The 17759-nt window shown below is 43.9% G+C and overlaps 1 protein-coding gene and 1 long non-coding RNA gene across 2 annotated transcripts; both read right to left on the reverse strand.

The window, feature by feature from the left end:
- Positions 1–1364: 1364 nt before the first annotated feature.
- On the reverse strand, positions 1365–9794 carry tat (tyrosine aminotransferase). Its single transcript, XM_042111026.1, has 13 exons — positions 9668–9794; positions 8615–8934; positions 8376–8480; positions 8048–8115; positions 6794–6952; positions 5569–5707; positions 5407–5459; positions 3007–3159; positions 2726–2854; positions 2494–2577; positions 2130–2228; positions 1537–1703; positions 1365–1378 (listed from the first exon to the last, which is right to left on the reverse strand). The coding sequence occupies exons 2-12, from the start codon at positions 8919–8921 to the stop codon at positions 1563–1565; spliced, it is 1437 nt and encodes a 478-aa protein (XP_041966960.1). The 5' UTR covers positions 8922–8934; positions 9668–9794; the 3' UTR covers positions 1365–1378; positions 1537–1562.
- Positions 9795–16403: 6609 nt separating this feature from the next.
- LOC121724458 lies at positions 16404–17564 on the reverse strand. Its single transcript, XR_006035209.1, has 3 exons — positions 17343–17564; positions 17061–17223; positions 16404–16469 (listed from the first exon to the last, which is right to left on the reverse strand). It is a non-coding gene; the product is annotated as an uncharacterized LOC121724458 (long non-coding RNA).
- Positions 17565–17759: the final 195 nt, after the last annotated feature.

Consider the following 17759-nt stretch of genomic DNA (forward strand, 5'->3'; position numbering starts at 1 on the left):
CTTACATATGGTTCCTTTAAAAACATGTGTGACTGCCGGTAGAACAGGTGTGATAGACTGTAGAAGAGTGGACGGGACAGGATCCAATGGGCATGTTGTTGCTGAAGCAACTGAGAGACTGCTTCCTCATCAGGAGGAGAGAAAGAGTCCAATGATGCTGTCATACACAACACAAGGCAAAGCCCTCCTTATAGGTTCATCAAACTGAGCACTTATTTGAGCAACTTTTTCAGTGAAAAATGTTGCAAATTCATCTGCTGACAGTGAGTTGATGGTGGTGGTGGAGGATTGAGAAGAGACTTGAAAGTGGAAAAAAGCTTTGATAGAATGCCTTTTTTGCAAGTGTAACAGTGGATTTTTGGATATAGAACTCTTCTCATGGAAATGCTCTCTGTGACTTTAGAGCAAATGGGTTAGGCCTACAGAAAGCTGTTTCAGTAATACCTTTCAGCCAGTGGAAAAGTAAAAGGAAGTCGGCCAAAGCAGTGATCATCTGCTTCAATAGGAAACACATGTGGAGGAGACCTCCAGGCTGGTTCTGAAGCTCATGTCAGAAGGTAACTGTATAATGTGTATGTGTCCTTGTGCGTGCTGTGGTGAAATTAAATGTAATCATACACATATACTGTATCCTGCACCATACTGTGTGTAAGCAATCATGACACAGTTAGGGGAAAATACACAAATGTCTCTGAAATGTTCTTTATTTGCTTGTGTTCTCTAAGAGGAGATAATAGAACAAAATGCAAGTTTAAAGTTCCTACGTTTTGATTTTACACTGTGATGAAATAAACAAGACATTCAAATGGAAAGATTTATATACAATGACTGTATTGTTTGCAAAACATTTTTATCTTTCGCGTATCTATTTTATTTAAATATTTTCCTCCTCATTCCATAGTGAAAAACTATAACTACATACAAATACTCACGATAACATCAGGGTAAATTTACAGGCATGACATACTGTAAATCTACTATCAAGGAGAGCATGCATCAAATTAGCAAACATAAAGAATATACAAAGCAAAGCCCATAGTTAATATGATAACTGAGTTTTACCTAGACTGAATGTTGGATGTTAGATATAGAAACAGATGTGTCTGAACTAACATCTGGAGTCAAGCACTACGACATTGTCCTTAAATATATTGGTGTAATTTTATACGGATGGAATAAAGGAATCTGTTCTCAATGACATGGCCAAAAATTACAAATAGTATAAAACAGAAAATGGCTTTACACAAGACAGACCCACACTGGCTGTACAAAAAAATTATAAATACATGGTCTGGACAGAATCTTGGGTTTCTGAAGAGAAAACAACAATACTTTCTCAAACCTTACTCAAGTGCAACACACACACACTCTTCCGATCCTTTTAGACTGAGCTCTGTCACTATCATTCTTCCATTTAGACCCTAATCCCTTTCCCTTCATTCCTCCCTTTTCTCTTCTCTATCTCTCCATCTCTCCTCCATCCCTTTTTTCTGTGTGCTTGACAGTATCCAGCTCTCTAGCTTCCCCCACCCCCACTCCCACCCTCTCATTCTTAGGCTCTCTCATTGGTCGATTTCATTGCTGTCTTGGCTACGAGGTCTGTAGTGGCGGGTGCAGAACTCTCGGATCCGGACGCATGCCTCCACCATCATGTCCTCAGGAACCGTCACCACGATGCGGAAGAAGTTCGGGTACTCGAACGGCTGTGGGGGGAACAGATACAAGAATTGCTGAATAGGACAGAAGCATGGTTTGGGGGGGTGTCGTTTCTTTACTCACTTCCTCAGTTACTTTCTTTACATTGTCTCTCCTTGTACACCTGCAAGGTGCTTCTGAGTGTGTGGAGCTCTTGCTTTTGCTTAGTCTGTATTTGGACAGCTGCCACAGACAGCTGCCACTCAGCTGCAACACGTTTTGCAAGCTCCCTGTGGGGACTGGTTTGGGGGGGGTGTAGTTTCGGGGGTGGGGGATTGTTGCTCGACCTACCAGCCATTAAGAAAAAGGGGGACCCCCAACACCCTCAGGGAGTCATTCTCAAAGTCAGTTGACTTAGCTAACACTAACTATATCACTTATATAAGATGTGGAAGTCTAAGAAAATCTAAGAAAGGTGAAGAAATGATGCATACTGTGGCAGGCAGACAGAAGACAGACTGCTCTGTCACCAGGCGCTCGGTGAATTCCACGTCATTCTGGAACTCTGGGAAGTGTTTCATATCAATCCCCACCTATACAGAGACAGGACGAACGCATTCGAACGCAAGTTATTGTGGTTTTAATAGTGACTTCACACACACACACACACACACACACACACACACACACACACACACACACACACACACAAATGAACTTGTTAACTGAATCAGATCATAACATTTTATCAAATGTATAATCTTTGCAGTTACATGCTACATACAGTTTGATCAATAATAATTAGATCCACACACACACACACACACACACACACACACACACACACAGCAGACCTACCATAAGGTACATGGCCCCAGCGGGCATGACAGGAGTCAGCCCAGTAACGGTGGACAGTGCAGAGTAGCAGATCTCAGAGTTTGACTGAAAAATAGGATTGAGAGTAGATGAGGTAAAAACTGAGCGAGATATTAATAACATTACATAAATAATAAAGAAATGATAGTCTATTGCAGCCTGTGTGGGGGGTTTCAAAGTGTAGTTATGACAGGGAGGAGGATACTATTCCTACCTTGATGAAACTGATGGTTCGGTTGTAAAACTCCTTCGGTGTGTTGTTCAGAATGCTCTCTAGCGCCCCCTGGACAACAGTGCAGGCCCCCAGAATCCTCTGGCTCAGTTTAATAAGACCCTCACGGATCTGGTGTAGGGAGTCAAAGAAGGCAGAGGATGGAATTTAATGTATTAGGAACATAAGAAAAGTTGTCCACAGTGTGTGTGTGTGTGTGTGTGTGTGTGTGTGCACGCCTATGCATGTATGACTTTGTGTGTTTACAAATGTGCGTGTCTCACCTCTGTGCCGAACACGTTTCCGCGGTCGTGGATAAGAATCCAACCCATCCTCCAGCCGGGCACCAGCCAGCGCTTGGCCAGCCCGCCGCACGACAGGATGGGCACGTCCCGGCTCAACGGTGCCAGTGAGTGGAAAGAGCATCCTGGGAAAACCTGCAGACATAGACATGCACCCGCACAATGTTATGAGAGCATTGCATCAGGTGCCTACTGTATCAATATTATAGTTATGTAACAACATGATGTCATATAGCCTACTACACTTTCTTATTATTATAACAACAACAATAACAACAACAAAAACATAAACATAAACATAATAATAGTTGTTACAAATCTCTTTAGTTACACGCTAAACGGCACAGAGAACATTGTCTGATTGAAGAGTAAATGATTGTGGATTGTGTGCAAATGATATCACATGTTCTTTTCTTGAGATACAATGTTTTTCTGTTAGAGTCAGCCAGTGTGTCTGGTTCTGGTTAGTTCAGAAGGCTCGATGCTAAACATGTGGATCCACCCCACTTCCCATTGGCCCTTTGGGCTTGATTGACACTCCAGCTGAGTGCGGCTAAAAAATGAGTGAGGCACAAAAAAACAGCATCTCGCAGCCTTGGATCTATTGGCACAGTCTCTTCAGGGGCTGTGGGGTTTTTCCACTCACTAGAGCCTACTGAGCCCCATAGGTATAGAGTCCTGGGGGCTTAGTTACACACCACTCACACACACACACACACCAGAAACTTGACCTCCCTTAGAGGCGAACCATTATTGACTGGAGACATTGCGTCTTCACCAAGCCTCCAACAGATGCCCTGCCATTAAACACAGGGGCCCCTCCCCTTTATTTTACCCGCCCACTCTGGTGCTAAACCTTTGCTTGTGGACTAATGGCAAACACATGCAGCCAAAAAAATGCAAAGTCATTGTGGGGTACGTGGTGTACATTGTGGGTTGTGCTGAGAGGAGGGAAAAGGGGGGGTGTGTGTGTGTGTGTGTGTAGGCATGAGATTTATTTGCCTCCAAAGCCCAACTAGACCGCATCTGGACCCTTTTAGCTGGGCTGCTTTGGTCACTTCACACGGGGCCAGCTCCCCTCCGGACCCCCAGTATGGTAGAAACATCTACACCACACAAAGTGCACAGTCACCATCAGGGATTCAGTCCCTAAACACCCATCAGCTCAGTTGTGTGGGGCTACAAACCGCTCACAATTACCGTAATTGCCCCACGCCCTCAATGCCCTCTCTGTGTCAAATGCTGAATGAGAGAAAGAACTAATCTGCCAACTACTCTCAACCAATCAAACACTGTAGAGTCCCCCCCCCCCCCCCTTACTTGAAACAACCAATCAAATCATGTTTCTCAACCAGCCCCATGTTTACATCCACCACCTCCAACATACATTAAGAAATGTACATCTTCCACCCTAAACACACACATATAATTGCATCTAACCCCCCAACACACACACACACCATCACAATACTGTTGCATGTGGCCTGGGTGTCTTTCTACACCAAACTCCCCAACTACACAGCCTATCCACCACACACACACACACACACACACACAAAGTTCCTTCCAGCTCAGTGCTGTACATCCCCGGGCATTCACCCCCCCACCCCCAAACCACCTCTTCATTCTGCCCCTCTGGTCCCTTGCCCCCGATGACCCATCTCCCAATGCTCCCCACCACCCTGTGGCCCTGCCAGCCCCCCATTCACACGGACACACTACCCCTAATCCCTGTGCTGTTGATGTGCTCGGACACACGCTGCACAGCTGAGCCAGGGAAAAATCTTCCCTCCCACTGTCAGGGAGGAATGTGCCACGCTGGTATCACGAGGGAGGCCTGGTCAGCACCTCCACCTCCACCTCCACTTCCACCGACCCAAACCCAAACCCGGGACCTGCAAGCACCAACCAGCCAACACCTCCTCCTCCTCCTCTGCTTCCACCTACACCGACTCAAACCCTGGACCCCTGAGTACCAACCAGCCAACACCCCCCTCCTCCTCCGTTTCCACCTACACCGACCCAAACCCGAGACACCTAAATACCAACTGGGCATTTTGGTTTCTACCCATATAGATACCCTGAGGGCAGTCCCTGACTGTTGTATGGCCAGCTTCCCTGGTCCTGGACTAAAAGCTTTTTTCAGTGGACGTTTTCTGTTAGTCTAAGACCAGGTTTAGGTATTGCTTTGCCAGTAACCTTAAACGCAGGGGCTGAGGATCTGAGTGCCTGAGGCCTGCATTCAATTCATTGACTTGGAATTGGTTGTGTTGTGCTGTGTTGACTAGGTGGTTGAATCAGTGCATATGGATGTTTGGTTGCACAGACTGCATTGACACAGTCTTAATGTGCGCCTGTCTTATCAAATGACCACAAACTCACCATGTCTCCATAAATCTCATCAGCCAGGATAGGTATGCAGTGCTTTGAAGCCACTAGCAAAAAAAGAAAATAATAATCAATCAACCATTAGCTTTTTTCCCTGACAAAATCCTTATTGGCATAGATATTGCATAGATATTAAGTACAGCTTTTGTCTCCTACCTGATAGGATGTTCTGCAGATGTTCCTTACTGAAGACTGATCCACATGGGTTGGAGGGATTGTTGACAATCAGGCAGGTGGTTTTGTCATCTATCAGACTCTCCATATGCTGGAGATCCACCTCCCATGATCTCTCTGGCTGCTCAGAAGCGGGGGAATAGAGAGAGAGAGAGATGGAGAGATGGAGAGGTTAAAAGCAGAGCCGCCATCAGACATCACATCCGACAGCTGTGTGTACCTGACTACACAAACTCCCCTGAAGACACCTGGGCGTCCACACACACACACCATACACACATGGACAAATCGATACATAACCTGAGAGCAAAGATAAAGTTTGATTAGAGAGTTGTGATCATAACACACATGTTATATTTTGCACACACACACACACACACACACACACAAACAAACACACGTGGCAAAACAAACACACCCAGATGGACAGACAGTGCCATCCTGCTGGCAGAACATCAGGATCTCAGACCTGCTCATCTCTGGCATGTAAACTGTTTGCTAAATTAGCTCTCAACCAATCGAATAAGCTCCTGCCCATGCCAATACGGTTACATAACAGAAATGACCAGTAGCATGGACAGTATCACCCCTGGCCAGACCTGGGTTTCGTCCTGAAGTCTCAGTGAGGTCCACGACCTGTGGCTATCTGCAGCTAAGCACATAAAGTGTGTGTGTGTGTGTGTGTGTGTGTGTGTGTGTGTGTGCGTGTGTGTGTGTGTGTGTGTGTGTGTGTGTGTGTCAGAGAAAGAGATAAAGAGAGAGAGAGAGAGAGAAAGAGAGAGAGAGAAAAAGAGACAGTGAGTACATACAGCATGTATGTATGAATGAGTGAGTGCAGCACATGTGTGCACATACATGTAACTGTCCTTCTCATGAATCACACTGGCCTTTATCCCAGGCCATATCCTTGCCAGATGGGCCCCAATTTGTGTCCCACCAAGCTCTCTTCCACCCCCCTTTATGCAGCCCTCTACAGTACCCCTCTACGCCTTCCCCAAGAGACAGCCTAGGCCACACACTCATAAAGGCCTCAGTCCTACATTGCCCTATAGTTTTCCTCCTTTTTTGCCTTTGCTGGATCTACACATGGTTCCTAACTCACACACACAAACACACACACACACACACACACACACACACACACACACACACACACACACACACACGCACACAATTGTATACACACACCAATAATCAGACCACTCACCAGCAGGTCATACAGTTTGACATTTATGCCAAGAGATACCGCAAGGGTCTTGTACAGGGAGAATCCAGGGCATGGAACCAGAATGTTGTCTCCTGGGTTACAGAAAACACTGATGGCCAACTCAATGGCCTGGCTACACCCGCTGGTCAGAATCACATCCTGAGTGAGATTAGAGAGAAGGAGAGGAAACAGTTGTTACGTTGGAAATACTTTGCAAAAGTAGGTCTGGCAAGATCTACCTTGATGGTACTGTTAAACAATGGTGAATAAATGAATAAGGGCTGTTCAAAATCAAGTTTCAGAGTGATTTTGAGAACAATAAAAAGTTGACAGCCAATCAGAATCCATCAAATTTTAGCCATCACATTCCTCAACAAGAGTAGAGACTTTCCTTATCGTTGGTCGTGTGGAAGCTTTTATTGTTATAGTTATGTTTATAGTTACCGTTCCTGGTGTGAACGGCCCTTAACACATGGCAAAGATATTATATTCCCTCGTTTCTATAAAATAGTTGTACAATCATACTAAAGAACAGTGCAGAGAAAGAACCACACACAGGAACAGTCACACAGGAGTTGTGCCATATGTGATACAGCTGTAACAGAGAAACAGCTAACTAAGTTGAATTCTTCTATTCCACCATAATTCCTGTAACTTTAAAAAGCATAAGGATGTCTCATGTCAAACATTTTTACTAGGCCTCACAATAAAAGACTAGGTAAAAGACTAAAGGACTTCACCTCACTGTGTGCTGTGTTTCACTAATTCACGGATTGGGTTAAATGCAGAGACCAAATTTCCCTCACGGGATCAAAAGAGTATATATACTTATACTTACTTATAGGTATATGCATGCCTTTGAGTGTGTGTGTGTGTGTGTGTGTGTGTGTGTGTGTGTGTGTGTGTGTGTGTGTGTGTGTGTGTGTGTGTGTGTGTGTGTGTGTGCGGTTTGAACCCCGACCAGTAGGAACGGCTGAAGTGCCCTTGAGCAAGGCACCTAACCCCTCACTGCTCCCCGAGCGCCGCTGTTGTAGCAGGCAGCTCACTGCGCCGGGATTAGTGTGTGCTTCACCTCACTGTGTGTTGAGTGTGTTTCACTAATTCACGGATTGGGAGAGAGACCAAATTTCCCTCACAGGATCAAAAGAGTATATATACTTATACTTATACATTTGTGTGTGTGTGTGTGTGTGTGTGTGTGTGTGCGCATTATTTTAGAAATAGGACAGTAAACAGTTGGTAAAGGTGACTTACCTTGGCGTCTAGTGGGGCCTCAGGTCGGCTGTAGAAGTTAGCCACAGCCTCTCTGCTCTTTTGATAACCTGTCAGTGTCAAGGGAAGGATAATAACTGACAATGCCAAACAGCAAAATGCCTAAGATATTGTAATGTTTTTTTCTTTGTTATTTGGTGATTCTCTATCTGCTCCCTCTTCAAAGACTTTTCTCTGTCTTTTTTTCTGATGCTCACATTCATGAATCTCCCCTTCCAACACTACAGTTGGTAGTTGGTGGGTGAAATGATGTTGATCTTTGTCAAAGACATGGGCTGTTTGTGTGTGATGTTGATTTCATCAGCCTTACCCACTGATGGAGCGTATCCATTATACTTCTGTGAGTCAATGGCATCCTTCATGGCCTGTAGAACCTTCTCGTCTGTGGGCAAGTTCCCAAATACAGTGGGATCCCCTGGAAAAGATCAAATAAAAACATACAGATAAGTGACAGAGAACAGAGACAGGCCTAAACTGGACATGCAGACTCTAGGACTGCAGGTAAACCATTTTGGAAGGGGTATGGATTGAGCGCAAAGAGAGCTGTACCGATAGAGAGGGCGATCATGGGCTTCTCCGGGTTGGGTGTAAGCTTCATCCCATCCACGATGGCCCGGATGGGGTTCAGCGTGTTCTTGGACATCTCAGAGGCGTGGACGTTCCAGCGTTTGATGTGTCCTTTTAGTTTGGCAGGGTTAATGCTGCTCCGGCTGACATGATGGACACCTTTGCCACTGATGCCATTAGTGTGCACACCATTACCGTGGACCCCATTGGTGTGGATACCATTTCCATGGGTCCCATTACTCTGAACATTTTTGCCATTCATTTGGACTACATAAGATTTAGGATCCATTGTTAAGCAACACCTAGGGTGTGAGATGAATCAAAGCACAAAAGAATGAGTCTGACATTCAGAGGTTGAGTCCAAATAAATTGAACCTATAAAGCTTTAGAAAAACAAGTAATAGAAAGTTGCGATCTAACAAGAGAAGTTACAGTTCTTGAAAATATTTATTGAGATGTTTAAAAAATAACTTAATTGGACAAATATCATTATTTAAGAAAATCTAACATTCTAAATTTCCAAATATTTGGAGATGTACTGTAGTTGCATGTGTGCAATCTGCCGCCAGGAGTTGTAACGTACAATGAGGGCGCAATTCTCCACTCATTCATTGATAAAAACATAGACACGCAAAAATATTCATACGAAGGGTCTAAAATTAGTTAGGCTACTCAAAGCCACATTCTAGGATTGCACAAAAACAATTACCTGTTCATCCAAAACATGCAGAATCAGATAAAATAGCAAACCCACAATCATGCACTGTATAAAAATGACGAGTGCAACTAATTGACAGAGATTTATCTAACAGTTATCTATTACATCCCCTCTAACAGCAGCACTAAATTACTATTTTAATTCAATGTATAATTAATACTTCTGTTCACAATTTTCTGCTAAAATATCAAAATTCATCAAAGTAATTCCATATGTAGCTTGAGATCCGCCTATTTTAAATATTTTGTTCAATTCAAATTTGCGCTTCATTATTTTAGTGCCATTTATTGACATGAGATAAGATGCCAGATAAATACCTGTATAACGTCTGAACAGTTTTCACTCAGCAGTAGACTGTATTGTAGTTATATGCAATGTATATGCAGAATGAAATTAAAACCTTTCCATAGACCGGCTTTATAGCGAGCCCCCCAAAACTGGGTGTCGATTCCTGCCCATTTTTTCATTGGTGGAGGATGAGGGCTGTCCCAAACTCCCCCGTTACATCATTGCTTAAAATGTAAAACACTTGAAGGTTTAGATTTGAACAGTATCAATGAACTCTTTCCGCTTACTGGGAGGCGTCTCTCGACCCGCAGGACATGTGTCCTCGTGCGTAAAAGCGCAAACCATGTGTGCACGGTGATGGGCGCTCGATGATGACCGCGGCGTTTGAACAGCCGCTGACGGTCAGGGCCCCGAAAACATATTTACTGTACTTCTGTTCAGTCAAAAATGATCTCAGCATTTTCGTATTTATATTTATCAATACCCTAACATAAAAATGGCGTTTGTAGCTTGATAAAGTAGCAGCCTTATCACCGAATAGTACATGCTCCTTGTCTTTTCTCTCTTTGAAGAAAGTACAAGGTGACAGCGTCTATCACAGAAAGTTCTACATTCATAAAATCATATTGGATTTGTGAGGGGTTATAATGAACACGGGATTGAGTGATGCATCGTGACAAAGTAATGCTTCAGAATATTTTCCAGAAAATGTATAGGTCTATGAACTACATAGTGACTATAGCAAAGACACACAGTGTGGCAGTTATTTACTTTTCGTAAATATTGACAAGTTCCAAAAAAATCCATTTCTATACGCGTCAGTGAAATGCTCTCTGGCGTCAGCGAAAAGTTGCCCGGGCATCACTTTAGAAAATATGCGCACTGGCTTGGTGTCTCCAATATCGTCAACCTCACCATAAAACACATTTGACCGGGTAATAGACAACATCAGGAACGTTCAAGGGTTATCAGCTATCATTTTCGAACTGATCCCCAACCCCCCCCCCCAAACACACACACACACACACACAGGAGGGGATCCTGTTTTGCTCATTTTCTTTGAGGGCGTATGTCTTACATAAGATCACCATCCCCTCACGTTTCTAACAGGCGGTTGCTGTGCGCAACTGAGCTGCCAAACAAGGGAAGGGCTGTAGCCTGTTATCGTTGTGGCGTTTTTTTATATTCAGGTGGACACACAACACACAAAAAAGATCCCATGTTTTCACTTTGAGATTCACCTACAAAACCATACATGATGTAACTCTTTTGTCCTGGCACACATCAAGTTCTGTAAACAAGTGTAGGCCTACCTCTGCCATGTATATACACAAATAGTCATGAAATGGTCCACACACATTTGCCTTGAACATTGAACCTTTGTCTTTTCTACTGACCAAACCTTTTTTCTTCTGGTTGCTTGCTTTATTTAGTAGCGCCCTGTACAAAACATTTACAATCTGCAATTAAAATCCCCCACCCCCATCATCATACATACAAAACAGGCGACCACACAAGTACACTTTCCCCTAAGGACATGGCCCTTCTGGGCCCCTTTAACCTCACATCCCCCATTGTTTCCTTCCATATTTTATGCTTTTCTTATTTCCTCTCCATTTTGGACTAATTCTCTTCAGATTATTCCAAGGAAAAAGTCCATGACTACTGCAATGTTCTTATACCCCCCCATGGGGGCAATTCATTCATAATTACATTCATTCATCCCACACCAGGCCTCTGAGCTCTTTTAGCCTCTCCAAGTAGCATGTCAGTCTACACTTTGCACTGTGAACATATAAACATTTCTCTCTCAAAGGCCCCCAAAGCCCACTAACTGTCCCAGCATAACCCCACGGGTGCTGTGCTGAAGTAGTTGTGTCAACACTACGTGCAATGGCCTTAGGGAACGCTTGATGACCCCCCCCCCCCACACACACACACACACACACACACACTCCCCCATACCTCTCTTTCTCTCTCTGTCTCCTTTCTTCCTCTAAAATTGACATCACCAATCATGACTGAGAGTGATGAAATACTGGTGTGTGCTTGTGTGAGGTATAGTATACCCACTGAAAACACGCACAGTGATTGGACAATAAAAACCGGGCTGCCGTATGGCTGGTGGGCTGACATGAACTGGAGATTTGTGTGTAACAAGAGCCAGGTGAAAAATTATTTCACCCACAGAAAAACAGACATATTGTACATTTCACAGCTGGGCAGGGAAAAAGATTGTGCTAAGACTCAAAAACATGAGTTTCAGTGGTTCAGAGTTAACAAAAACAAGTCACAAATTACAGTATGTGATATACTGATATGAGGTAACGGTAACAATAAATTACTGCAGCAAACCAATAGATGCACATGTGTCCATAAAATAACATTATAAATATAAACAGATTTATGCTTACATAACATACATATTAACATATGTAATTCACACATGCACACTTGTGTGTAGAAAAAATTGGACTACAGGACATGATCTGAGTCTGAATTGTCCGACTCACTCTCAGAGAAACAAAGATTTCACATCAAACAATACACTGTCTTTATCCTCCTCCTCCTGCTCCTCTTCAAAAGATACAGTAAGCTGTGTGACATTTAAGAATGAGGTAATATTACTAATAAATTACTGCAGCAAACCTTGCACCACATAGATGCATGTGTGTCCATAAAATCCCCAGATAAATAAAAAGGCATCTGTGCTTATATAACATAATGTACAGATTATATATGTCTTCATGCACACACACAGTTCTCCTTCAACAGTCCCAGAAAATGTTGCTTCTTTTCTATTGGACTACGGGACAAAGTCTGAGTCTGAATTGTCCGACTCACTCTCCACAGAGGAGTCAGAAAACAAAGAGTTCACATCAAACGACCCATTCTCTCCATCCTCCTCCTCCCCCTCCTCCTCTTCCTCAGACTGGTTCCCCGTCTCCTCCTCCCTTTCCTCCTCTTCCTCAGACTGGTTCCTCGTCTTGTCCGCCCCGCTCATGCTCGCGTGAGGTAGAGGGAGTCGCCTGAGCACCACAGAAGGCTGGAGCAGCGGGGAGCGGATCAACAAGCGCTGAGTCTCTGCGGAGATCCTTGTCACACACGCGGGGCTCGCTCCACCGCTCCACGCCGCCTCCTTGGGGGAAGGGGCCAGGGAGGGGAGTGGGGCGGGGTCCTGGTTGGGACTCCTGGTTGGGAGGAGGATGGGGGTGTCTGGATCGAGGGGAGGTGTGAGGGAGACGAGGGCTCCTTGTGTGAGCAGCTCTTGGGAACACTCCAGCAGAATGCTTTTCATACGCTTGTGATGTGTGGAGCACATCTGTCTGAGACCTGACACCAGCGCCACCTCCACTCTCTCCTCGCATTCCTCCATCCTTAACACATCTTCCCTCTCCCTCCTCTTCACCCCCTCCTCCTCCTCCTCCTCCTCTCCTCCCTTATCTCCCTCTATCTTCTCCAGCTCTTCTCCCTCTGTCTTCTCCAACTCCATCTCATCTTCTTTCCAATCTCCTCTCAGGCCTCCTGCTCCTCCTCTTTCTCCTCCTCCATCTCCTCCTCGGCCATGATCCCAGATCAATTCGTTTGAGTCCTGCTCCTCAAGTAGGAGCGGGCTGTCGAGGTTCTCACTCCCCTCCTCCTCCCTTAGCCTAATCTCTGGGGTGGAATCTGCGGTCCGACTGGCAGATTGAGGCTCTTGGGAGCAGCTCGGCTGCTTTTGTGTGAAGTTTCTGTGTCTGTCTCCAGTGCAACAGTTGTGACAGCACAGTTGTGGCTTTGTACTCTGCTGGGAATGCCTGAAAGTGACTGGAGAAATGACAGGGCTCAGGTTTCCATGTGCAGAGCACTGGCTACATGGTAGACTGGTAGTGTTTGGAGAGCTGCTGCCAATGCTCAAGGCTGGGTGAATGAAGAGCAAAGAAAGAGGGAACATTTAAAAAAAACAAAAAAAAAAACATTTTGCATAATATGCTATTGCAGGGACATTCAACGGTGTGTCCTAATCACAGCAGTCACAGCATCACAAGCAAAACTGAAAGATTAGTCATTAGGTTATAAGTGGGGGAGGTAAAGAAACTGTTCAAACACACCACATTGTAGTAGCCTCTTCAAAGTCACAGGAAGACTGGTCGAACTGGAGGCCAGCAGGTCCAACAACAATTCTTCCCCTTCTGTCATGGGCCACTGTCTCCTCAGGACCTGTCAATATTCACTATTATTACTACTATATTATCACCCAGAGAGAAGAAATACTCTTTACTGATTGGCTGGCGGGGTGGCTTTTAATTCTGAATAACGGGACACCTATGAAGTAGATCTGGTAAAAAAAGTTTAATTGCCATTCCATATCAATGCTTATGAATGGTAACTATAACAACGATAGTAGGAGCAGGTTGAGCCTGGAGGCAGGCTTCGCAACAATGGAATCAACTGTAAACAAGCTAACTGTCCATGCTATCGCAGTTATATAGGGCCAACGGGCGGAGGCAACTCGGGCGGAGGCAACTCCCTTCCGCTGCGCGTCGGGGAGTTCTTTGCCCCTCGCCCTCGTCCATTAATTCCGTATAACAGGACACCTCGGCGGCCGTTATCCCTTATTTACTATCTAATTTTATCTTACTGAAATGGTCTCTCTCTCACACGCACATATGCTGTGCCTACAGGCGACCCATCCAAAGCAAACACACACTGACACAGATATAATGTACACCTACAGGTTTAAAGAAACACAGACCCATGCGTATTACCTGGTCCAGGCATGTCGGTTGTGGTAGTGCAGACTGTAGCTCTTGTAAATAATGGTCCAGCCTCTCCTCCAGTTTCCGGGCATACTGTTCACCATACTGCTCCTCCATAAGTTCCTATTCAACAACATTTTACTTTAATATACAGTATCAACATGTAGGGGGGAGCCAAAGATGAAAGATTTAATAAAATTATGATATTCATTTAATTTTCTGGAGGCATTATAGCTGTACTACTGCATTATTGTATTAATACAACAAAAGACAGTAATATAATATAAGCTACAATGACATATAGCATGAAAATGGGTTTGGTAGATAAAACCGCCATATATATTCAGCTCTGGCATTAGTATGAAGATTCTGCCCCCTGCAGGATATAACTTAAATCGGTCACCCACACGGCAAATGATTAACATAACCATGCAATACTGATATATCATTAAACGTACAATTAGTACTGCCTTCTTAATTAAAGCACAGGAGTACATTTGAAACATTAAAATAAAATAAAGTAAAAGATAACTTCAGCTGTCCAAGACTCATCTGGACAGCCTATTGATGCCAATAACATTCACCTAGTTAAAAAGGAGGGTTAACAACAGATGCACAGCGTGCACTGGATCTTAGTTTACTCTGATATAGGCTTGCCGGCTGTCCTTGTCTCTGGCAAGAGACACCGCAAATTCTCTGAACTCCACTGAATTCTTTCTCATCAGGTCCATGTGTCTTCGAGACTGTGTGTAAACAAGTCAGAACAATTACAATTCAAGTTTCTACATGTCTAAAGTATCTCGGTCTGCAGCAATACAATGCTAACACATCGGTTTATACATATTGCTGATTAACACCAGTCCTTTTAGACAAGTCACTCAACTCGGCGGCCATGCAACGCACTTTGGGCAGTTATTGGGCAGCTATTTTCCTATTCAAGAGAATGGGGAGGCATACAGGAAGGGGCGGCATATGTGTAGACAACGGCCATACAGCGTTACGAACTAACCCCATGCATTTCTATGGAGGATACTTTGAGTGCTGTGTCTCCTCATAAGAAAGTCTCTGTTAACACTACTCAGGTCACATCAACAGATATTCATGTGGAACTGATGCCCCCTAGTGGCAATGGACCTTTACTCACACATCTGCTGTACTGAGGGAGTTGGCTGGGGAAGAACTTCATGGTCTTCTCCATGGTGCTGACAGGACAGTGGTCCTTTCGAATCATCCATATGATCACCTGAGAAAGATCAATGCAAAAGATTGAACTTTCGCCCCCAAAAACAACTATAAAGAGAGCTATGACTCCTTTACTATAGTGCCTGAAAGACATGTAATAGAATAAACAAATCTCTACACGTATTCCAACACACTACACTTACATGTAGTATATTTTAAACAGTTAATCATGTTTTCATCCCCACAAACGCAGCTGCAGAGGAAAATCTTTCCAGCTCATACACATGAACAAACAGTCTCTGCTGCATTTGACAAATTAAATTATGGAATATTAACATGATGAATGTGGGGTCTAATAAGTCCTCTCTCTCTCTCTGCCTTGTGGATTAACATGATTGGATATAATGTAAATAACTATCTAGTCAATGGTTAGCACAAAATGGGTTGATACTTGGGTGAGTTGGTTAGTATAGGTACAAATAATGTGGTGACCACATGGGCTAAGCTTATGTGTTGAAAAGTTCATAAGTGTTTTTCAGATCCTGCATCATGGGCCAGGTGTTGGTGTGAATGTTTTTGCTTCCAGCCAACAGGACTTCTTTGTTACTGAATAAAAAGCGTGGTATGTTTGCTTATGTCTAGTATTTCTAATCACACCACAACAATATCACAGCAAAGCCACCCACCAGTGTCTTAAAGCCAAACACGATCTTCATGTGTTTGATACAGGAGACCAGGCGAGGCAGGAGGTTCAGAGTGACCTCCAGGAACTCTATGACACGCTCATAATGTTCAACATCGCGGGCCCTCAGAATCGCCCAGGCCTCAGCAGCAGCAGCACGCACACTGCACAGCTCGGCCAGGGTCAGGGAGCGCCAGTCTCCCTCCAGCCACAATGGAGGCCCCAGCACTGCACAAACACACACACACACACACACACACACACACACACAGAGTGAGGCACCTTTGACAAGGTCCAAATAACCACAACATGCTCCTCAGTGCAAAACACATAAGTAACATGCTATGCTAACACTTATTCACAATTACAGTGGAAGACTTCATCAGAGCAAAATATATTTTTTAAATAAGGCACTGCTGCTCTTTTACTGGATAAACACTGCATTTATCAATTATCCCAGTCCCAAATATAAAAGTCCCACTGCAAGTAGGGTATATGATTCCACATTTTAACACTATCCAAAATCAGGTGAAGTGAAACTACACTGAGCAATTTGAAATTGTGTGATGTGAGGTTTTTATTTCTGACAGGTAATCAAAATAGTCTTCAACATTGTGTTCGGTGGGGGAAATGGCGCACACAGGTCGTTGTATTCTGAAGTAGCCAAATAGCCTATCTATAACATATTTAGCCATTGCATGCTAAGAGGCTGTTTTCTGTAGGCTAATTATTTTTTGGAAGCCTACTTGGGATTGTCTGATTTGGGATTTTAGTCTACCCTATAGCAATGACAATATTAGCCTAGGCTAAAATCCATACCATTCAGTAGATCGGTCAATCTCCCACTCCAAGCATATTCAATAATCCAGAGAGGAAGAGCAGGTAGAAGTTTCACACACTTTACTTCTGTCTTCTTGAAGTCAACAGTGTTCTCCATTATCGTTATCAATGCCAGCAGTCTCTTGGTAGTTTTTCCTTAGTCCTGGTGCAGAAACGGAACAGATACAGCGACTTTCCAAATTAAAGTTTTCATAACTGGCAAATGCATCACTTTCTTTATGTTGCTGCGGTTTATGTAGTCCCTCCCAAAGGCTACCCTACCTGCTCTCATCTCTTCCCTGCAGATGGGACATGTTCGGGCAAGAATTGATGCGGTGGTTCCCCCGCACAGGCTTTTGCGGGATCGCACTCCACGCTGAGGTAGCGAAAAAACAAGATACACATATTAATATTGTATTAATAACTCGATGCCATATGTTCGCCTAATTGCTGCCCGGTCCAGTGAAGACTATTAAGGTTAGATAAAGTTTTGCCAAGGCAAAGGCGGGCCCCTTGCCTGTTCGAAAGACTGAGAAACAGCATGTTTTAACAAAATAAAAGCCGTCCTTTTTATTAAAAGGCCTACTCATTTTTTGTGGTTAATTTAACATTGTTTTTTTTTTATTATTATGATAGAGTATTGTACGTATTTCAATATTATCATGATTACTTTTCCAGGGCTTGAACATTACTTAATTT

Source organism: Alosa sapidissima, chromosome 11 (assembly GCF_018492685.1).
Source record: "Alosa sapidissima isolate fAloSap1 chromosome 11, fAloSap1.pri, whole genome shotgun sequence".
NCBI lineage: Eukaryota > Metazoa > Chordata > Actinopteri > Clupeiformes > Clupeidae > Alosa > Alosa sapidissima.